The sequence below is a fragment of the Leguminivora glycinivorella genome, chromosome 14, assembly GCF_023078275.1.
Source record: "Leguminivora glycinivorella isolate SPB_JAAS2020 chromosome 14, LegGlyc_1.1, whole genome shotgun sequence".
Taxonomy (NCBI): domain Eukaryota; kingdom Metazoa; phylum Arthropoda; class Insecta; order Lepidoptera; family Tortricidae; genus Leguminivora; species Leguminivora glycinivorella.
In genome coordinates this window covers 19,400,582-19,415,147 of record NC_062984.1, presented here as the reverse complement: position 1 = coordinate 19,415,147, position 14,566 = coordinate 19,400,582, and the positions used below count along the sequence as shown (strand labels likewise).

The window sequence follows — 14,566 nt, the reverse complement described above, 5'->3', positions numbered from 1 at the left end:
AAATCCTAATTTTAGCACAGTCCAGAATTAAGATGAGAGATTTTTTTTTTTTTTATTTTTTTTATTTATAAATAAATATTATAGGACATTCTTACACAGATTGACTGAGGCCCACGGAGCTCAAAAGGCTTGTGTTGTGAGTACTCAGACAACGATATATATAATATATAAATACTTATATACATAGAAAACATCCATGACTGAGGAACAATTATCTGTGCTCATCACACAAATAAGTGCCCTTACCGGGATTCGAACCCGGGACCGCGGCGTAGCAGGCAGGGTCACTACCGACTGCGCCAGACCGGTCGTCAGAGATAAAATGATAAATTATTTTTTTATAATACAGTCATATAAGTTTAAAGATACCTAAAGTAATTCAGGATTGTTTGCTAACGCTACAGTAGTTTTAAAATTAATCGCATTAAGTTAACGGACGGATAAAATAACTCTAATTTAATTGTTTTCTATCCAAGTTGCAACACTGACATGATGTAGGAAACGGAAGTGATCTCATCACAATCCACTTGCAATCCACATGGTGTGACCATTTTATTGCAAAATGCTAGTGTCGCGAAAATTATGTGTCTTATCCCATCTTTGTCCTGTCTCCTGACGATTTCATTGCGATAGAAAATTTGCCGAGATGTTGCTGATTACCATTAAATAATATCCAGATGTAACAAGCGCTTCAGAAATTTCCGGATTATTAATACAATAGTTAATAGAATACGCGAATGCATCTTCTTGTTTGTTTGCTAACCGTTGCTATGCAACAGCATTGTATGTTTTTATTCCGGTAATGAGTTTAAAATTGGGGTAAATTTATTTAATTTTATTAAATTATTAAAGTGAAGCACCATGACTCCTAAAGACCAAGATGGTAAAGTTAACCAAGTGAGAAATAAAAAGCTCCTTCCTGATTTGAGGAAGGAGGGCGTGCTCACCAAAGAAATAATCCTTGCTACAAAAGAAAAGCACCAAGGTTCGACCGGAGCTCGGCTGTTCTCTCACCACACACTCGCTAGTGTAAGGAAAATGTACTACTTCCACCCGTTTCAGTAAGTTTCGTTATATCCAATAATCCAATATCAATAAAATTAAGTAGCACTAATAGTTATTAAATAGTAACATGGACCCTAGAGTACCTATTGCAATATTAATTAGAAACTTAAATCTACAAACATGTTTATTTTAAAAAAGAAAATTATGAAATTAATGACACCCGCCATTCTGACGTCAGGTTGGCGGGTGTACTAATGTACTTCCAGTTCTAGCTAATGGCTGCTTACTTGAGGGTGAAAGTACTGCCTAAGGTTAGTGCTCGCAATGTGCTTCCACATGTATGAAACACACACTAATTCAGAGAGCCGTTGAAGAGTAATATGGGATTGAATAAATATATCTATAACGCCTGCTGAAATAAAATAGCAATGTTCATTGCCTGCAATGCAGCATTAACATGCAGGTGCTTTTCACAAAAAAGTGATACTTATAGGCGACTATGGGATATGGGTTAAATTGTGGCGTAGGCGAGAGGCTGGCAACCTGTCACTGCAATGTCACAGTTTCGTTTTCTTTCAACCCCTTATTTGCCAAGAGTGGCACTGAAGCTTTAGTAGTTTCATGTGTTCTGCCTACCCCTTTATGGGATACAGGCGTGATTGTATGTATGTATGTATGTGTATCTCTGGAGTTCAAAGAGCACATTGCTCGAATTTTGGCGCACATTTGGCACATTGCTAGCACTAACTCCTGACGCCATTCTGACGCTCACGAAAACTATATGCATCCTTTTCTTTAGGGTGCTAGAAAAAAGGATACCTATAGTTTTCTTAGTTCTTATTTACTGACAGACTTGTTTGTGTGTGTGTGGATTGAGTGAGCACCTTCCGAAAATAAAAAAAAATATGCTGATCATTTAGTAAAAGTTCTAAAACAATTGTAAAACGAATCTCTGAATTTGTAAAAAGATAAATCAAAAGATACAGCCATTAACATGTGCTCACTCAGTTCTCACAAACTACCAACGAAAACAGTGAATATATTCATTTAACATATAATATTTATATACTAACATTTAGTAAAAAATAGGCCAACCTACCTCTATAAATATTAGATCACCTAGTGACGTATTTAATTTTTTACAAATAGTTTCTTATGCTCACTCAATCCTCACACTTTTGAAAAGCCGAATTTTGATGAAAAACATAAGATTTAGACCGCTATTATATGTGTATAGTTTAGTAAAAGTGAAATGGGAATTTGTAAAATACAAAACGAACCACTAACGTGTCAGGTTTTTTTATAATAAATTTTTGTAAGTGCTCACTCAGTCCACACGTTTTGAGAAAGTTAAAAATGTAAATATCTTACGATTTGTAGCACCTAAGACACTCGAAAGTACTTCAACATTTAGTAAAAATTTTTACTAAATATCCACCATCTAATATTTTATATTCGTTGTCTGGTTTTAAAGATATTCAGACATAACTTTTCTCATACAAATGTATCAAGTAGGGTGACCACACTATGTCGGCTCCTGATTTTCCCCACCTTCCCATTGTCATATTGAGATTGGGGAGTTTCGTTCAATTTTGATAATAGTTTATATTAAACTAATACCATATTAATTCTCAATCTGCAAACTGTTTCTAGGTTATGTTCGTGGCCTAGTGATGATGTGTATTGTGTAATTTTTATCGACGTCAGCAGGCCTAGCACATGATGGCCGCGGGAGTATGTCGCCGCGAGATAGACTACCTGTCCTTATGTCATTAATACAATTAGACAAAGACGTGGCATCTATCTCGCGGCGACATACTCCCGCGGCCATCATGTGCTAGGCCTACAGGATAATAACCATATCGACATCTATATCGCTCGTGCGTATTGGCGCGACAGAGCCAGACTAACTGGCACGGCGTTTCGTTTTCGTTTGGCGTCGGAGTAATGCCATTTGGCTACGCACGCTGTAAAGCTGCTAACACATGATCGTACGAGCACCGTACCGCACCAAGGTCATCCATATGGATGCTTGCTAGCTTGTAAATGGGAGCGAGAAATAGTTATTATTTTCTCGCTCCCACTTACGAATCCGGTACGCTCATCTGTTAGCACGATTAGATTACCAGGTTCTGGTTTCTTACTAGTGAAGTATTATATTCTTTGTTTCTTACCAATTATCATTCATGTCCTTTTTAATGCAAGAATGTCGATATGGTTATTATCCTGTCGTCGATAAAAATTACACAATACACATAATCACTAGGCCAAGAACATAACCTAAAAACAGTTTGCAGATGGAGAATTAATATGGTATTAGTTTAATATAAACTATTATCAAAATTGAACGAAACTCCCCAATCTCAATATGACAATGGGAAGGTGGGGAAAATCAGGAGCCGACATAGTGTGGTCACCCTACTTGATACATTTGTATGAGAAAAGTTATGTCTGAATATCTTTAAAACCAGACAAGACAACGAATATAAAATATTAGATGGTGGATATTTAGTAAAAATTTTTACTAAATGTTGAAGTACTTTCGAGTGTCTTAGGTGCTACAAATCGTAAGATATTTACATTTTTAACTTTCTCAAAACGTGTGGACTGAGTGAGCACTTACAAAAATTTATTATAAAAAAACCTGACACGTTAGTGGTTCGTTTTGTATTTTACAAATTCCCATTTCACTTTTACTAAACTATACACATATAATAGCGGTCTAAATCTTATGTTTTTCATCAAAATTCGGCTTTTCAAAAGTGTGTGGATTGAGTGAGCATAAGAAACTATTTGTAAAAAATTTAATACGTCACTAGGTGATCTAATATTTATAGAGGTAGGTTGGCCTATTTTTTACTAAATGTTAGTATATAAATATTATATGTTAAATGAATATATTCACTGTTTTCGTTGGTAGTTTGTGAGAACTGAGTGAGCACATGTTAATGGCTGTATCTTTTGATTTATCTTTTTACAAATTCAGAGATTCGTTTTACAATTGTTTTAGAACTTTTACTAAATGATCAGCATATTTTTTTTTATTTTCGGAAGGTGCTCACTCAATCCACACACACACGACTTGTTTGACAGAATATATATTGCGACTTTTGATTCAAGATTTTTGTAGCGAGGAAGTCTGTAAACATCAGTATATGCATAAGTTGCAGACGTCTTTTTTACTCAGAGTATTTAAAAGAGATATCTTATACCTTTAAACAAGCGGAGTTTTCGGGAGTGAAAAATCGATCTAGCTTAGCCTTAAATCCCGGAAAACGCGAATTTTCGAGTTTTCATGCATTTTTCGTTCGCGTTAGTAAACGTGAAATGTGGTCGTTAGTTTCGTCGGCTGCGCTTCGGCTCCACGTAGCTCAGTCGTAAGAGGTTGGTCTAATGTTCGCAGGCACATCGCAGGGTTTCGAATCCCGGCCAGAAATTAAGTTTTTTTTTTCTATTTATAAGAGTATTTTTTTATCTAAAGAGGTGATATAATAAAATAGAACGCCCAGATATTAAGTTTAAAATCAGGCATCATTTTTTGATGCAACGTGTGAAAGTCCCTGTGTATTTCGGCAGCATTCCAGACGACAGCCTAGACATAGTGCTAGCGGCCACATACAACCACTCGACGGAGCGATTCGCAGACAAGGAGGACTTGTACCTTCAGCCAGAGACCATCGGCTGCGACACCTGGCGCAGACTCAGGAACACGTGCGACAAGCGCACTGAAGTTGTTCATGTAAGTAAAAAAAAATAATGATCATAATAATATATCATATCAGAGTTTTTATCAAATTCTGCAGAGTTTAAAGCTCCACATGGTCACAACTACTTTAGAATAGGCCGGTAAACGAGTGTTAGGTAATGCCTCTAGCTGCCTCTGCGATGTATTCGTGCGATAGAAAAACATGCAACGAAAACACTGAGGTCACCCATAAGTTAAAGCGAGAAAGAGATATATTTTTCTCACTCATACCGTCATACGTATAGTTGCGGAGTTGACTTTGGTGAGGTGCGGTAGTCTGTTAGACCTTTAAGACCCAACTATTTTGACTTTGAAGCTAGGAACACACTACGCGGACGTCCGTCGTAAATCGACCGCGAACGGGAATCTGGACAATGGAAATACACGTAGCCGTGCAAACTATCGGTCGACGGACGCGGACGTGGCCTTGAGCGCATGGACGTCCGATTGAAATCTGGCTCGCTGGATCTTTTGTTCCGTGCACACTGATAGGTCGCGGTCGCGGTCGTTTAAAGCTAGGAACACACTACGCGGACGTCCGTCGTAAATCGACCGCGGACGGGAATCTGGACAATGGAAATACACATAACCGTGCAAACTATCGGTCGACGGACGCGGACGTGGCCTTGAGCGCACGGACGTCCGATCGAAATCTGGCTCTCTGGATGTTTTGTTCCGTGCACACTGATAGGTCGCGGTCGCGGTCGTTTTACGACGGACGATAGTCGGGTAGCGATAGCTTTTGAGGTTTCGATAATATTCACGTTGCTTCAAAATTTTTTGCATATAGTTTTTAGACTATTGATCAAATATAAAAATAATATTTTGGGTCGTCCTAGGTACCTGCTTAGCTCGAAATTTAGGTATTTCTATTTTTAAGCAGTGTTCAGTCAAAGAAATATTCGAGAAGAAATTATTTGTATCTATATAAAAACAACGTGGTTGCCGATGTACATATGCATTTTGGGTCATTTTCATCCATGGGTTTAATGATATTTTAAAAATGTCTAATATTGGCCCTAAAACACCTAACAAAATATTAGAGTTGGTAAGTGAAGTCTTATACCATTCAGGACATTATTATATATATATTTTCTTAAAGTGTGTCACATTTTATCCATTGCTTATATATAAAAAAATTTTTTTTTTAATAAAAACCCTGTCAAAGCCTGAAAAAAAAATTCATGTTAATAAGTTGACGTCTATATTATTATAAAATGATATCAAGTCATCATTTTTAATTTGGGTCACTTTCATCCATGGGTTTTCAATATTTGGCAGAATAAAACGCAACGCAATAGAGTAGTATTTTAAATGTTTGCGCTGTGTGGCGCGCAACCGATAGCCAATCAGGTTGGCGCATGCCGCTGGCGCGACGCCGCGCTGTGACACGAGGCGTAGGTACCTACTTCTCGTGCGCAGTCATACATAATTTAAGATTGCCAGAGGGTCGGGCTTTGGCGGGATTCTCCCGATTTTTTTGTAAGTCTTCCCAATTAAAACTTATACATAGTAGGTAACCTTAAGAACTTTATTACATTAGTAACGAAAACAGACCAATTATAAATGTCGAAAACACGTAAAGGTCTACTATCTAAAATAAACGAAGTAAACTAGCTAAACTATCGTAAATTTTTATTATGGTGCATTAGGGTAATTCCGAATGACAAAAATGCTCTGGTAATTCCGAAGAGGGAATCTTGATATGATGGAAATAATGGTGATTTTTATGTGACTTTCGTAATTAGACGACTTTCGGAATTACCCTAATGCACTATTATTTTACATTTCCCTACGAAATCCTCGAAACTCCAGACCTTTTGTCCCGATATTGAAGTACCTAATTCGATCCGGCGCTCCTATTCATACACCGTGATTATATTATTGTAACTATTGATTTCAGTTTTTAGTTCCACAATACAGGGTGTAATTTTTATGACGGGAAATATTTATGGATGCAAATGGATACAAAACCCAAAAACAATAAATTGTAACTTGAATATTATTTCCTATATTTTCCTTAATTTTCATTTATAATGAACACGAAGCGCACGGCGGCATAATATATCTGTACACCTTATAAAACAAAGTCCCCCGCCGCGTGTGTCTCAGTGCGCGCGCGTGTGTGCAAACACAGGTGGTGAGACTGCGGTAGCCATTATTGTAATTATTCTCATTATATGACATTAGTATCCTTTTTACAGATTTTCGACATTACCTCAATTGGTTTCGAATTTAACCCTAGGTACCTTAGAAAAATGGTTTTTTTACTTACATTTATCTATCCATACTAATATTATAAATGCGAAAGTATGTCTGTTTGTTTCTCCGTCTTTCACGGAAAAACGGAGCGACGAATTGACGTGATTTTTTAAAGTGGAGATATGTAGTTGAAAGGATGGAGAGTGACATAGGCTACTTTTTGTCTCTTTCTAACGCGAGCGACGCCGCGTGCAAAAGTTAGTGTAATATAAAGCTGCAACACGACTGACATTTTTCAAAAAACAGCCAGAAGGAGGTTCCGCCGGTGGCAGTGTTTGGTGTGGCCGTATAGAGGTTTGTCCTGCAACCCTGTAAAAATCCGACCGTCGGTCTACCTGATCCAGGTAAAAAAATGTTGGACGGCCTGACCAAACGGCGGGAAATAGCCAAGGGGTGTTCGACCAAATGTCATAGAGGACCCTGGGTTGTTTTTGACGCTGCCATTTTTTTTTCAAAATAACCGTCTTTTTTAGACGATTTTTCAAGTTTGTCGTAGAGCACTCTAATTTTGGTCATAGAATCTCCAAGCAGCTTTGATTAGAATGAAATAAAAAAAATTGAAAAATGCGACAAATGTGAGAAAACTGGCTACTTTTGTTTTGTATGGCAACTTTTAAATCGTAAGAGATAGCCGGGGGTGCTCGACCAAATGTCATACAGATCTCGGAGTAGAAAAAAGTTGTATTAAAAAAAAATTCAAAATGGCCGACTTTTTTTTAAATTTCAAAATGGTCCTAGCGCGCTGAGATTTGGCACACGAGTGGACGGCCGACGGATTAGTATTCAAAAAGAATATTATTGAAAAATTTCAAATGGCGGCCTTTGTGGGCAAATTGAAATTTGTATGGAAGATTTTTTTAATAACCATATCTCCGTAACGGTAGGAAAAGGTCAAAAAGCTTGAACTACACAATTTCAAAATGACCGACTTTGATTTTGGGAAATTTGACTTTGTCCCCTCTCGCCGCCGTTTTTGACTTTTCCAAAAAAAAATTCTCATTCCTATTTTTGGCCCCCGTTTTTACCACGTGCCAAATTTTACCGCGCTCGGACCGAAGATAAAAAATAATAATTCAAAGTCGGCCATTTTGAAATTTTGTAAATGCCATTCAATGGACCTAAGATAACTGTACAACATTAGTTCAAGCACTTTAACCTTTTTCCTACCATTACGGAGCTATGGCGATTAAAAAAAACCTCCATACAAATTTCAATTGGCGTTCAAAGGCAGCCATTTTGAATTTTTAGAAATTTTCTTTTTGTATACTAATCTTGGGGCGGCTATCCACCCGTGTTGCGACGTACAGACTTGCAATTTTGAGTTTTAAGTATGTTATTATAGCTTACTAGACGACGAAAATTTCTGCGTTCCGGTCTTATCCAGAGGTTCTCAAATAGGGGCCTGAAAATGCGGCGAAATGGTTCCAGTAAAGGATGGTACGGCAGTGTTGGCTTCGTGCTCGACTTGGCGGGGGTACTGCCGTGCCCCCAGATTAAATTATAAGATAGTTAAGTTTAATGAAAATGTTTATCTATTTGTATTCTTTTGCAGCAGCGTCTCAGCGAATCACAATGAGTTGTCTTGCCTTCGGCCGACCAATCGTATTAGTCTCTCGTATCTAAGTACTATTTAACGAGAGCTGTGATAGGCCTGTTTAAAATTATGGATATATATTAAAATCATAGTTCAAAACGATGGTTTTTGCCATACCTTTAACAGGCTTTAACACTGGCGTGTTTATTTTTGATAGGGGATGATTTTATTATTTCATAGTATAATTCCTCAATAAGGAAATGATGTATCTATTATTTTCGAGATACCTACAGTATCAACCATTTCAAAAGCTTTAACTGTTGTTTTGTGAAAACTTTTTATATAGTACTTTGGAGACTAGTTTCGAAGTCGTAACAGTTTTCAGACGTCCGTGACTGGCATCGCCTCGGCCATTTTGTACAACCGCGTTAAGAGCAAACGTCACCCAGCGTAAAAATCAACAAAACAAATCATGCAGTGATATCATAAAGAGATACCCAAAAACGCTGGCTACGCTAACAGGACTCAGGGTTCAGCATGAGCTAAAGCTTAGGTACTACTTTCCCAAGCGCTTATCATGATGAGTTGTACCAAAACAGCGTGTCTTTATATAATCTCTATATTGTACCAAACCTGAGTTCTACTAGGTACAGCCGAGCCAGTGTCAGCTCAGTGTCAGCTCTATCTTGGATACTGCTCACCCACGAACTCACCGTGACAATTTCTTTAATTACGATGATAATTTGTTTGTTATTTTTCGAAATACATTAACTTTAATGACAATTGGCGTTCATTAATTTTTAATGGTCAATTTACGCGTCGGCTAGCATGGACGAGTTTCCTCATCTTGTCAATAAAATCAACAGCGACCTTGAGTCAATACGTCTCTGGGCTCACAAGTTTGGGTTGAAAGTGAATGCGTTGAAGTCGCAGGCGATTGTCATCGGTGGCCCTCACTTTGTGTCCAAACTGTCGGAAATGGTGGTACCCAACGTAATTTTTGATGGAACAATTATCCCATTTTCCGCTACAGTGAAAAACTTGGGTATCACCATAGATCAAACTTTGTCCTGGTCAGCCCACGTCGCTGATGTTAGCAATAAAGTGTTTGCGTCTCTCCACTCGCTGAGGCGTTTACAAAATTTTCTTCCACTTCAAACAAAAATAACACTTTCTTCGTCATTGTTGCTTCCTTTGTTAGATTACGGTGATATCGCTTTTCTGGACCTTAGTGAGGAGTTGCTTGACAAACTCGAGCGGTTGCAAAACTTGTGTATCCGTTACATCTATGGTTTGCGTAAGTTTGATCGCGTATCCCAGTTCCGATCTCAGCTTGGCTGGCTGCCGATTCGCCGTCGTCGAGACGTGCATGTCCTGTCACTGCTTTTTAATGTCTTATTTAATCCGTCTTCGCCACGCTACCTTTCCGAAAAATTTAGTTACTTGGCTGCTGGCAGTAATCACCGTTTGCGATCTAGCGCCAATCTTGCTCTTGCAATTCCACCCAATAAGACGCGGACATACAGAAAATCCTTTTCTGTCTATGCCGCTAAATTGTGGAATGAGATACCGGTGTCCGTGAGGCAATCCCAATCTGTAGCAGCACTCAAGAATAACCTTAAAAAACTATGGCTTTCCGACACTTAATTTTTTTTTTTTTATCGGATTGTTTTTTTTTCTTTTCTCTCTTTTTCTTTTTCTTTAATTTTTATCTATTTTTTTTTATTGTCGTCTTGCTTTGTTTATATTATTATATATGTATATATTGGTGTATTAATGTAATTGTATATGTATATATTTGTTACCATGTGTATACAAAATTTGCATTTAATTCTTTTAGTGGTTGTACATTTTTGAATTCGTCACTCATCGTTAATTTCGCTTCTACTCATTTCCTCAAAGGTTGACTGGAAGAGATCCCATTAAGGGATAAGTCCGCCTACATTGTATATTACTGACTCTGTAACTGTGTCTCTTTTGTTTCCTTTATGTACAATAAAGCTTATACATACATACATACATACAATTAACCTTTTGACTGTGTAATTTTTGTTAATTACCGTTCGGCCAATACTCCTAGGCATTTCTTGCAGCCAATCAATAAATAATATCCTAAAACATCTGGACGACCGAGCTTCGCTCGGTTCTATTTTATTATATCACGTCTTTAGAAAAAAAAACTTATAAATACAAGACAAAAAAAAAACAAAACAAAAAATTAAAACTTAATTTCTGGCCGGGATTCGAAACCCTGACACCTGCAATCTGTCTGCGAACATTAGACCGACCTCGTACGACTAAGCTAAGCGCAGCCGATGTGCGCGGGGCGAAATTAACGACCATATTTAACGTTTACTAACGCGAAAGAAAAACTCATTAAAACTCCATAATTCGCCGTTTTCCGGGACCTAAGGCTACGCTAGATCGATTTTCCAACCCCGAGAACCCCTACATAACAAATTTCAGCGAAGCTAATCTTCGGGTGGCCGTCCACCCGTGTGACAAATCTCAGCGCGCTAGGACCATTTTGAAATTTTTCAAAAAAAAAAGTCAGCCATATTGATTTTTTTAATGAAACTTTTTTCTATTTAAAACCCTGTATGACATTTGGTCGAGCAGCCCCGGCTATCTCTTACCGTTTAAAAGTTGCCATACAAAACAAAAGTGGCCAGTTTTCTCACATTTGTAGTATTTTTCAATTTTTTTTATTTCATTCCAATCAAGGCCTCTTGGAGATTCTACAACAAAAATTTGAGCACTCTACGACAAACTTGAAAAATCTTCAAAAAAAAGTCGGCCATTTTGAAAAAAAAAATGGCGGCGTCAAAAACTGCCCAGGGTCCTCTATGACATTTTGGTCGAGCACCCCCGGCTATCTCCTGCCGTTTGGCCAGACCGTTCAACATTTTTTTACCAGGAACCGGTAGACCGACGGTCGGATTTTTCCGGGGTCGCAAGATCAACCTCTATACTACCACAGCCACACCAAATACTGCCACCTGCAAAATCTCCTGGCTATTTTTGGAAAAATGTCAGTCGGGTTGCAGCTTTATATTATATAGAAAAATAGAATAGAATATAGAATTGATAAATAAATGAATATACAAGAATTGCTCATTTAAAAGTATATGATATTCTTAAAGAAAATATATAAGTTATATTTAACCAAATTAACATGCAAAGAACTAAGTTATTTTATTTCATCTTTGTTTAAACGACAGGTAGGATAGGATAAGATTGGCTTAATAGTAATTTGAGGAAAGATTTCGTGTAGGGTTCCGTAGTTTTTCGTATTTTTCTCAAAAACTACTGAACCTATCAAGTTCAAAACAATTGTCCTAGAAAGTCTTTATAAAATTTTTTTTTCATATTTTTTAAACATATGGTTCAAAAGTTAGAGGGGGGGACGCACTTTTTTTTTCCTTTAGGAGCGATTATTTCCGAAAATATTAATATTATCAAAAAACGATCTGAGTAAACCCTTATTCATTTTTAAATACCTATCCAACAATATATCACACGTTGGGGTTGGAATGAAAAAAAAATATCAGCCCCCACTTTACATGTAGGGGGGGGGGGGGGGGGGGGGGGGGGTACCCTAACAAAACATTTTTTTCCATTTTTTATTTTTGCACTTTGTTGGCGTGATTGATATACATATTGGTACCAAATTTCAGCTTTCTAGCGCTTACGGTTACTGAGATTATCCGCGGACGGACGGACGGACGGACGGACGGACGGACAGACAGACATGGCGAAACTATAAGGGTTCCTAGTTGACTACGGAACCCTAAAAACACTACGTGACGTCACGCGAGGCAAGTCCATTGGGCGTTTAGTGTTTTGTATTCGATATCAGTTATATGACTTCACCACGTTAAATATTGCCGGTTATAAAAAGTACATCCTGTATTTTGCTTTATAATCCTGTATTTTCTACATATAAATTCCTCACCATTTTACGATATAATATGATCTCGTACCAACGTCGATCCCCACATGTACTTCAAAATAAAATATGAATAATCGGCGGCGCGTGTGTTAGCTCATTGAATTATATATATTTTATGTATGTGGATTCATATTGAAAGATAAGCGCTCAGCTACCTGCATAGTGAGTGACACGCTTAAATATAAGTCTAAAGTACTTAGATGATAAATCGCATTATTTTATTTGGCAGTAGTAGTAGTAGATTCCACGATGTATACTAAATTTATTATTTATAAATTAAATTATTTACTGACGCATGTGGAAAATAGGTATATTAAGTTAAAATTGTTACTCTAGTAGTCTTATCAAATACAACCCTTTCAGGCTTAGCATTAAATAGCGTGATGCGCACAGTTGAAATAAATTTTGGCGTTTTGTACACAACGTGCGGTTTGTCGAATGTCGAGAGAGGTCATTGCCCTTCCCCGCTGCCGCGCCACGGCCGCGCGGTCGGTATCATAATACCTACACTACCCGCGTCACTGCGCTCGCTTGACTTGATCGAACGCAAATATTAATACCGTATTATTTTTCGAAGCATTCTATTAAACTTACCCAAATTCACGTATCTTATTTATCTTGTCTTTTTAGTTAATAAGATAAGAACTCTAGTAACTTTAATATTTTTTTGGAATGGTAAAAACCTATTTTTGCTAAATTATCGCAAATTTTATCAAGCACTGGAGTAGGAAAACACAATTTCAGTTTATTGATATATTTAAAGGAGGCAATGCGACGTTTCTTTTTTTTTAACATGAATATTTTTTTGTGTCTGTTTCGCTAGGTATGACAAATTGTCATATAGCACTCGAGTAAATTGACCCAAATTACGTATACACGCTAAAAATATCATTCTAAATGCAATACAGTTACATTTTTTCTCTCGAATATTTTTTTTACCACATTAGGTCAAATTAAAAATTATAACCACAAATTACCAAATTACTAAAAAAGCACCCTAGGAATGTGACCCAAAACGAAATGTTAAATTTATATGTTATCAATGTATTTATAAACGAAAACAAAATCGACTTTAATATTTTTTTAACTTAGGGCCCAAAATATAGCCAGCGCCGCAGGACTATGAGTAGAATGAGCCCAGACACGTCCAGATCTGGTGAAATTCGATTTTCGGGATTTAATTTGGAAAACGCCCGCTATTGCCTAGACTACACAGTTGTGAAAAATTCCCTCCCTCATTTTTATCGAAATCTAATGAAAACAATCGAGATCAAAATAAAATCAATCCATTTGTTTGTCATTGCAGGATCACCCGCTGAAACGCGGCGGGCTGACGGAGCGCCGGTCGCCGTTCAGCGTGAAGCTCATGAACTCGGGCGTGCACTCCTCGCAAACCAACCCCGGCTACAGCCGGAAGCCTGCCGGCGGCGCCATTTTCTTCTACTAATTCTAATATACAGCTTGGCAAATTCTTTTTCCCCTCACTTGCTCGGAAACACGTGTTTTGTCCTTTAATACCAGCGGGTAAAAACGCATTTTATCCACTAGTGGGTAAAGTAATTTGACCTTGAATAAAGTAAAATTAACTGCTTTAAAATTGATAAAAATAGGTGAATCTAGTAATAAAGATGATTTACCTCCTGTGGAACTACTGGAAGCAGTGATAAACGCATTTTTTGCGTAGTGGTTTCCTCGCTATAGTGAGGGGAATAGTTTTGTGTTACACTCGGGTGCAAATGTATTTTACTTCTCATGTGTTAAAATACAACTTTGCCCCCTTGTATAACAAATAACAATTTTTACATAGCAACACTAATTTTTCTCATCCGAAGTTCTCTTTTGTGCCAGGTTGCAGTCATACCAAGATAACGACTTGGCAGCGATTCCTGCCGTTGCAAATATTATTTTAAACATCAAACTTTTATTAAAAGTAATTTTTGCACAGGTAGAGCTATCAATATCGTTGCCAACTTATTTTGGCCAGACTCCAGTGTGGAAAACCCGCTTTTATCAGTAGAAAAAGGAGCGAAATTTTCTATGGGAACACGACGTTTAACGGCTATTTCTG

General features: G+C 37.5%; 1 protein-coding gene across 1 annotated transcript; it reads left to right on the top strand.

The window, feature by feature from the left end:
* Positions 1–781: 781 nt before the first annotated feature.
* On the top strand, positions 782–14,088 carry LOC125233575 (protein CFAP276). Its single transcript, XM_048139631.1, has 3 exons — positions 782–1,061; positions 4,582–4,744; positions 13,805–14,088. The coding sequence occupies exons 1-3, from the start codon at positions 862–864 to the stop codon at positions 13,943–13,945; spliced, it is 504 nt and encodes a 167-aa protein (XP_047995588.1). The 5' UTR covers positions 782–861; the 3' UTR covers positions 13,946–14,088.
* The last annotated feature ends 478 nt before the right edge of the window (positions 14,089–14,566 follow it).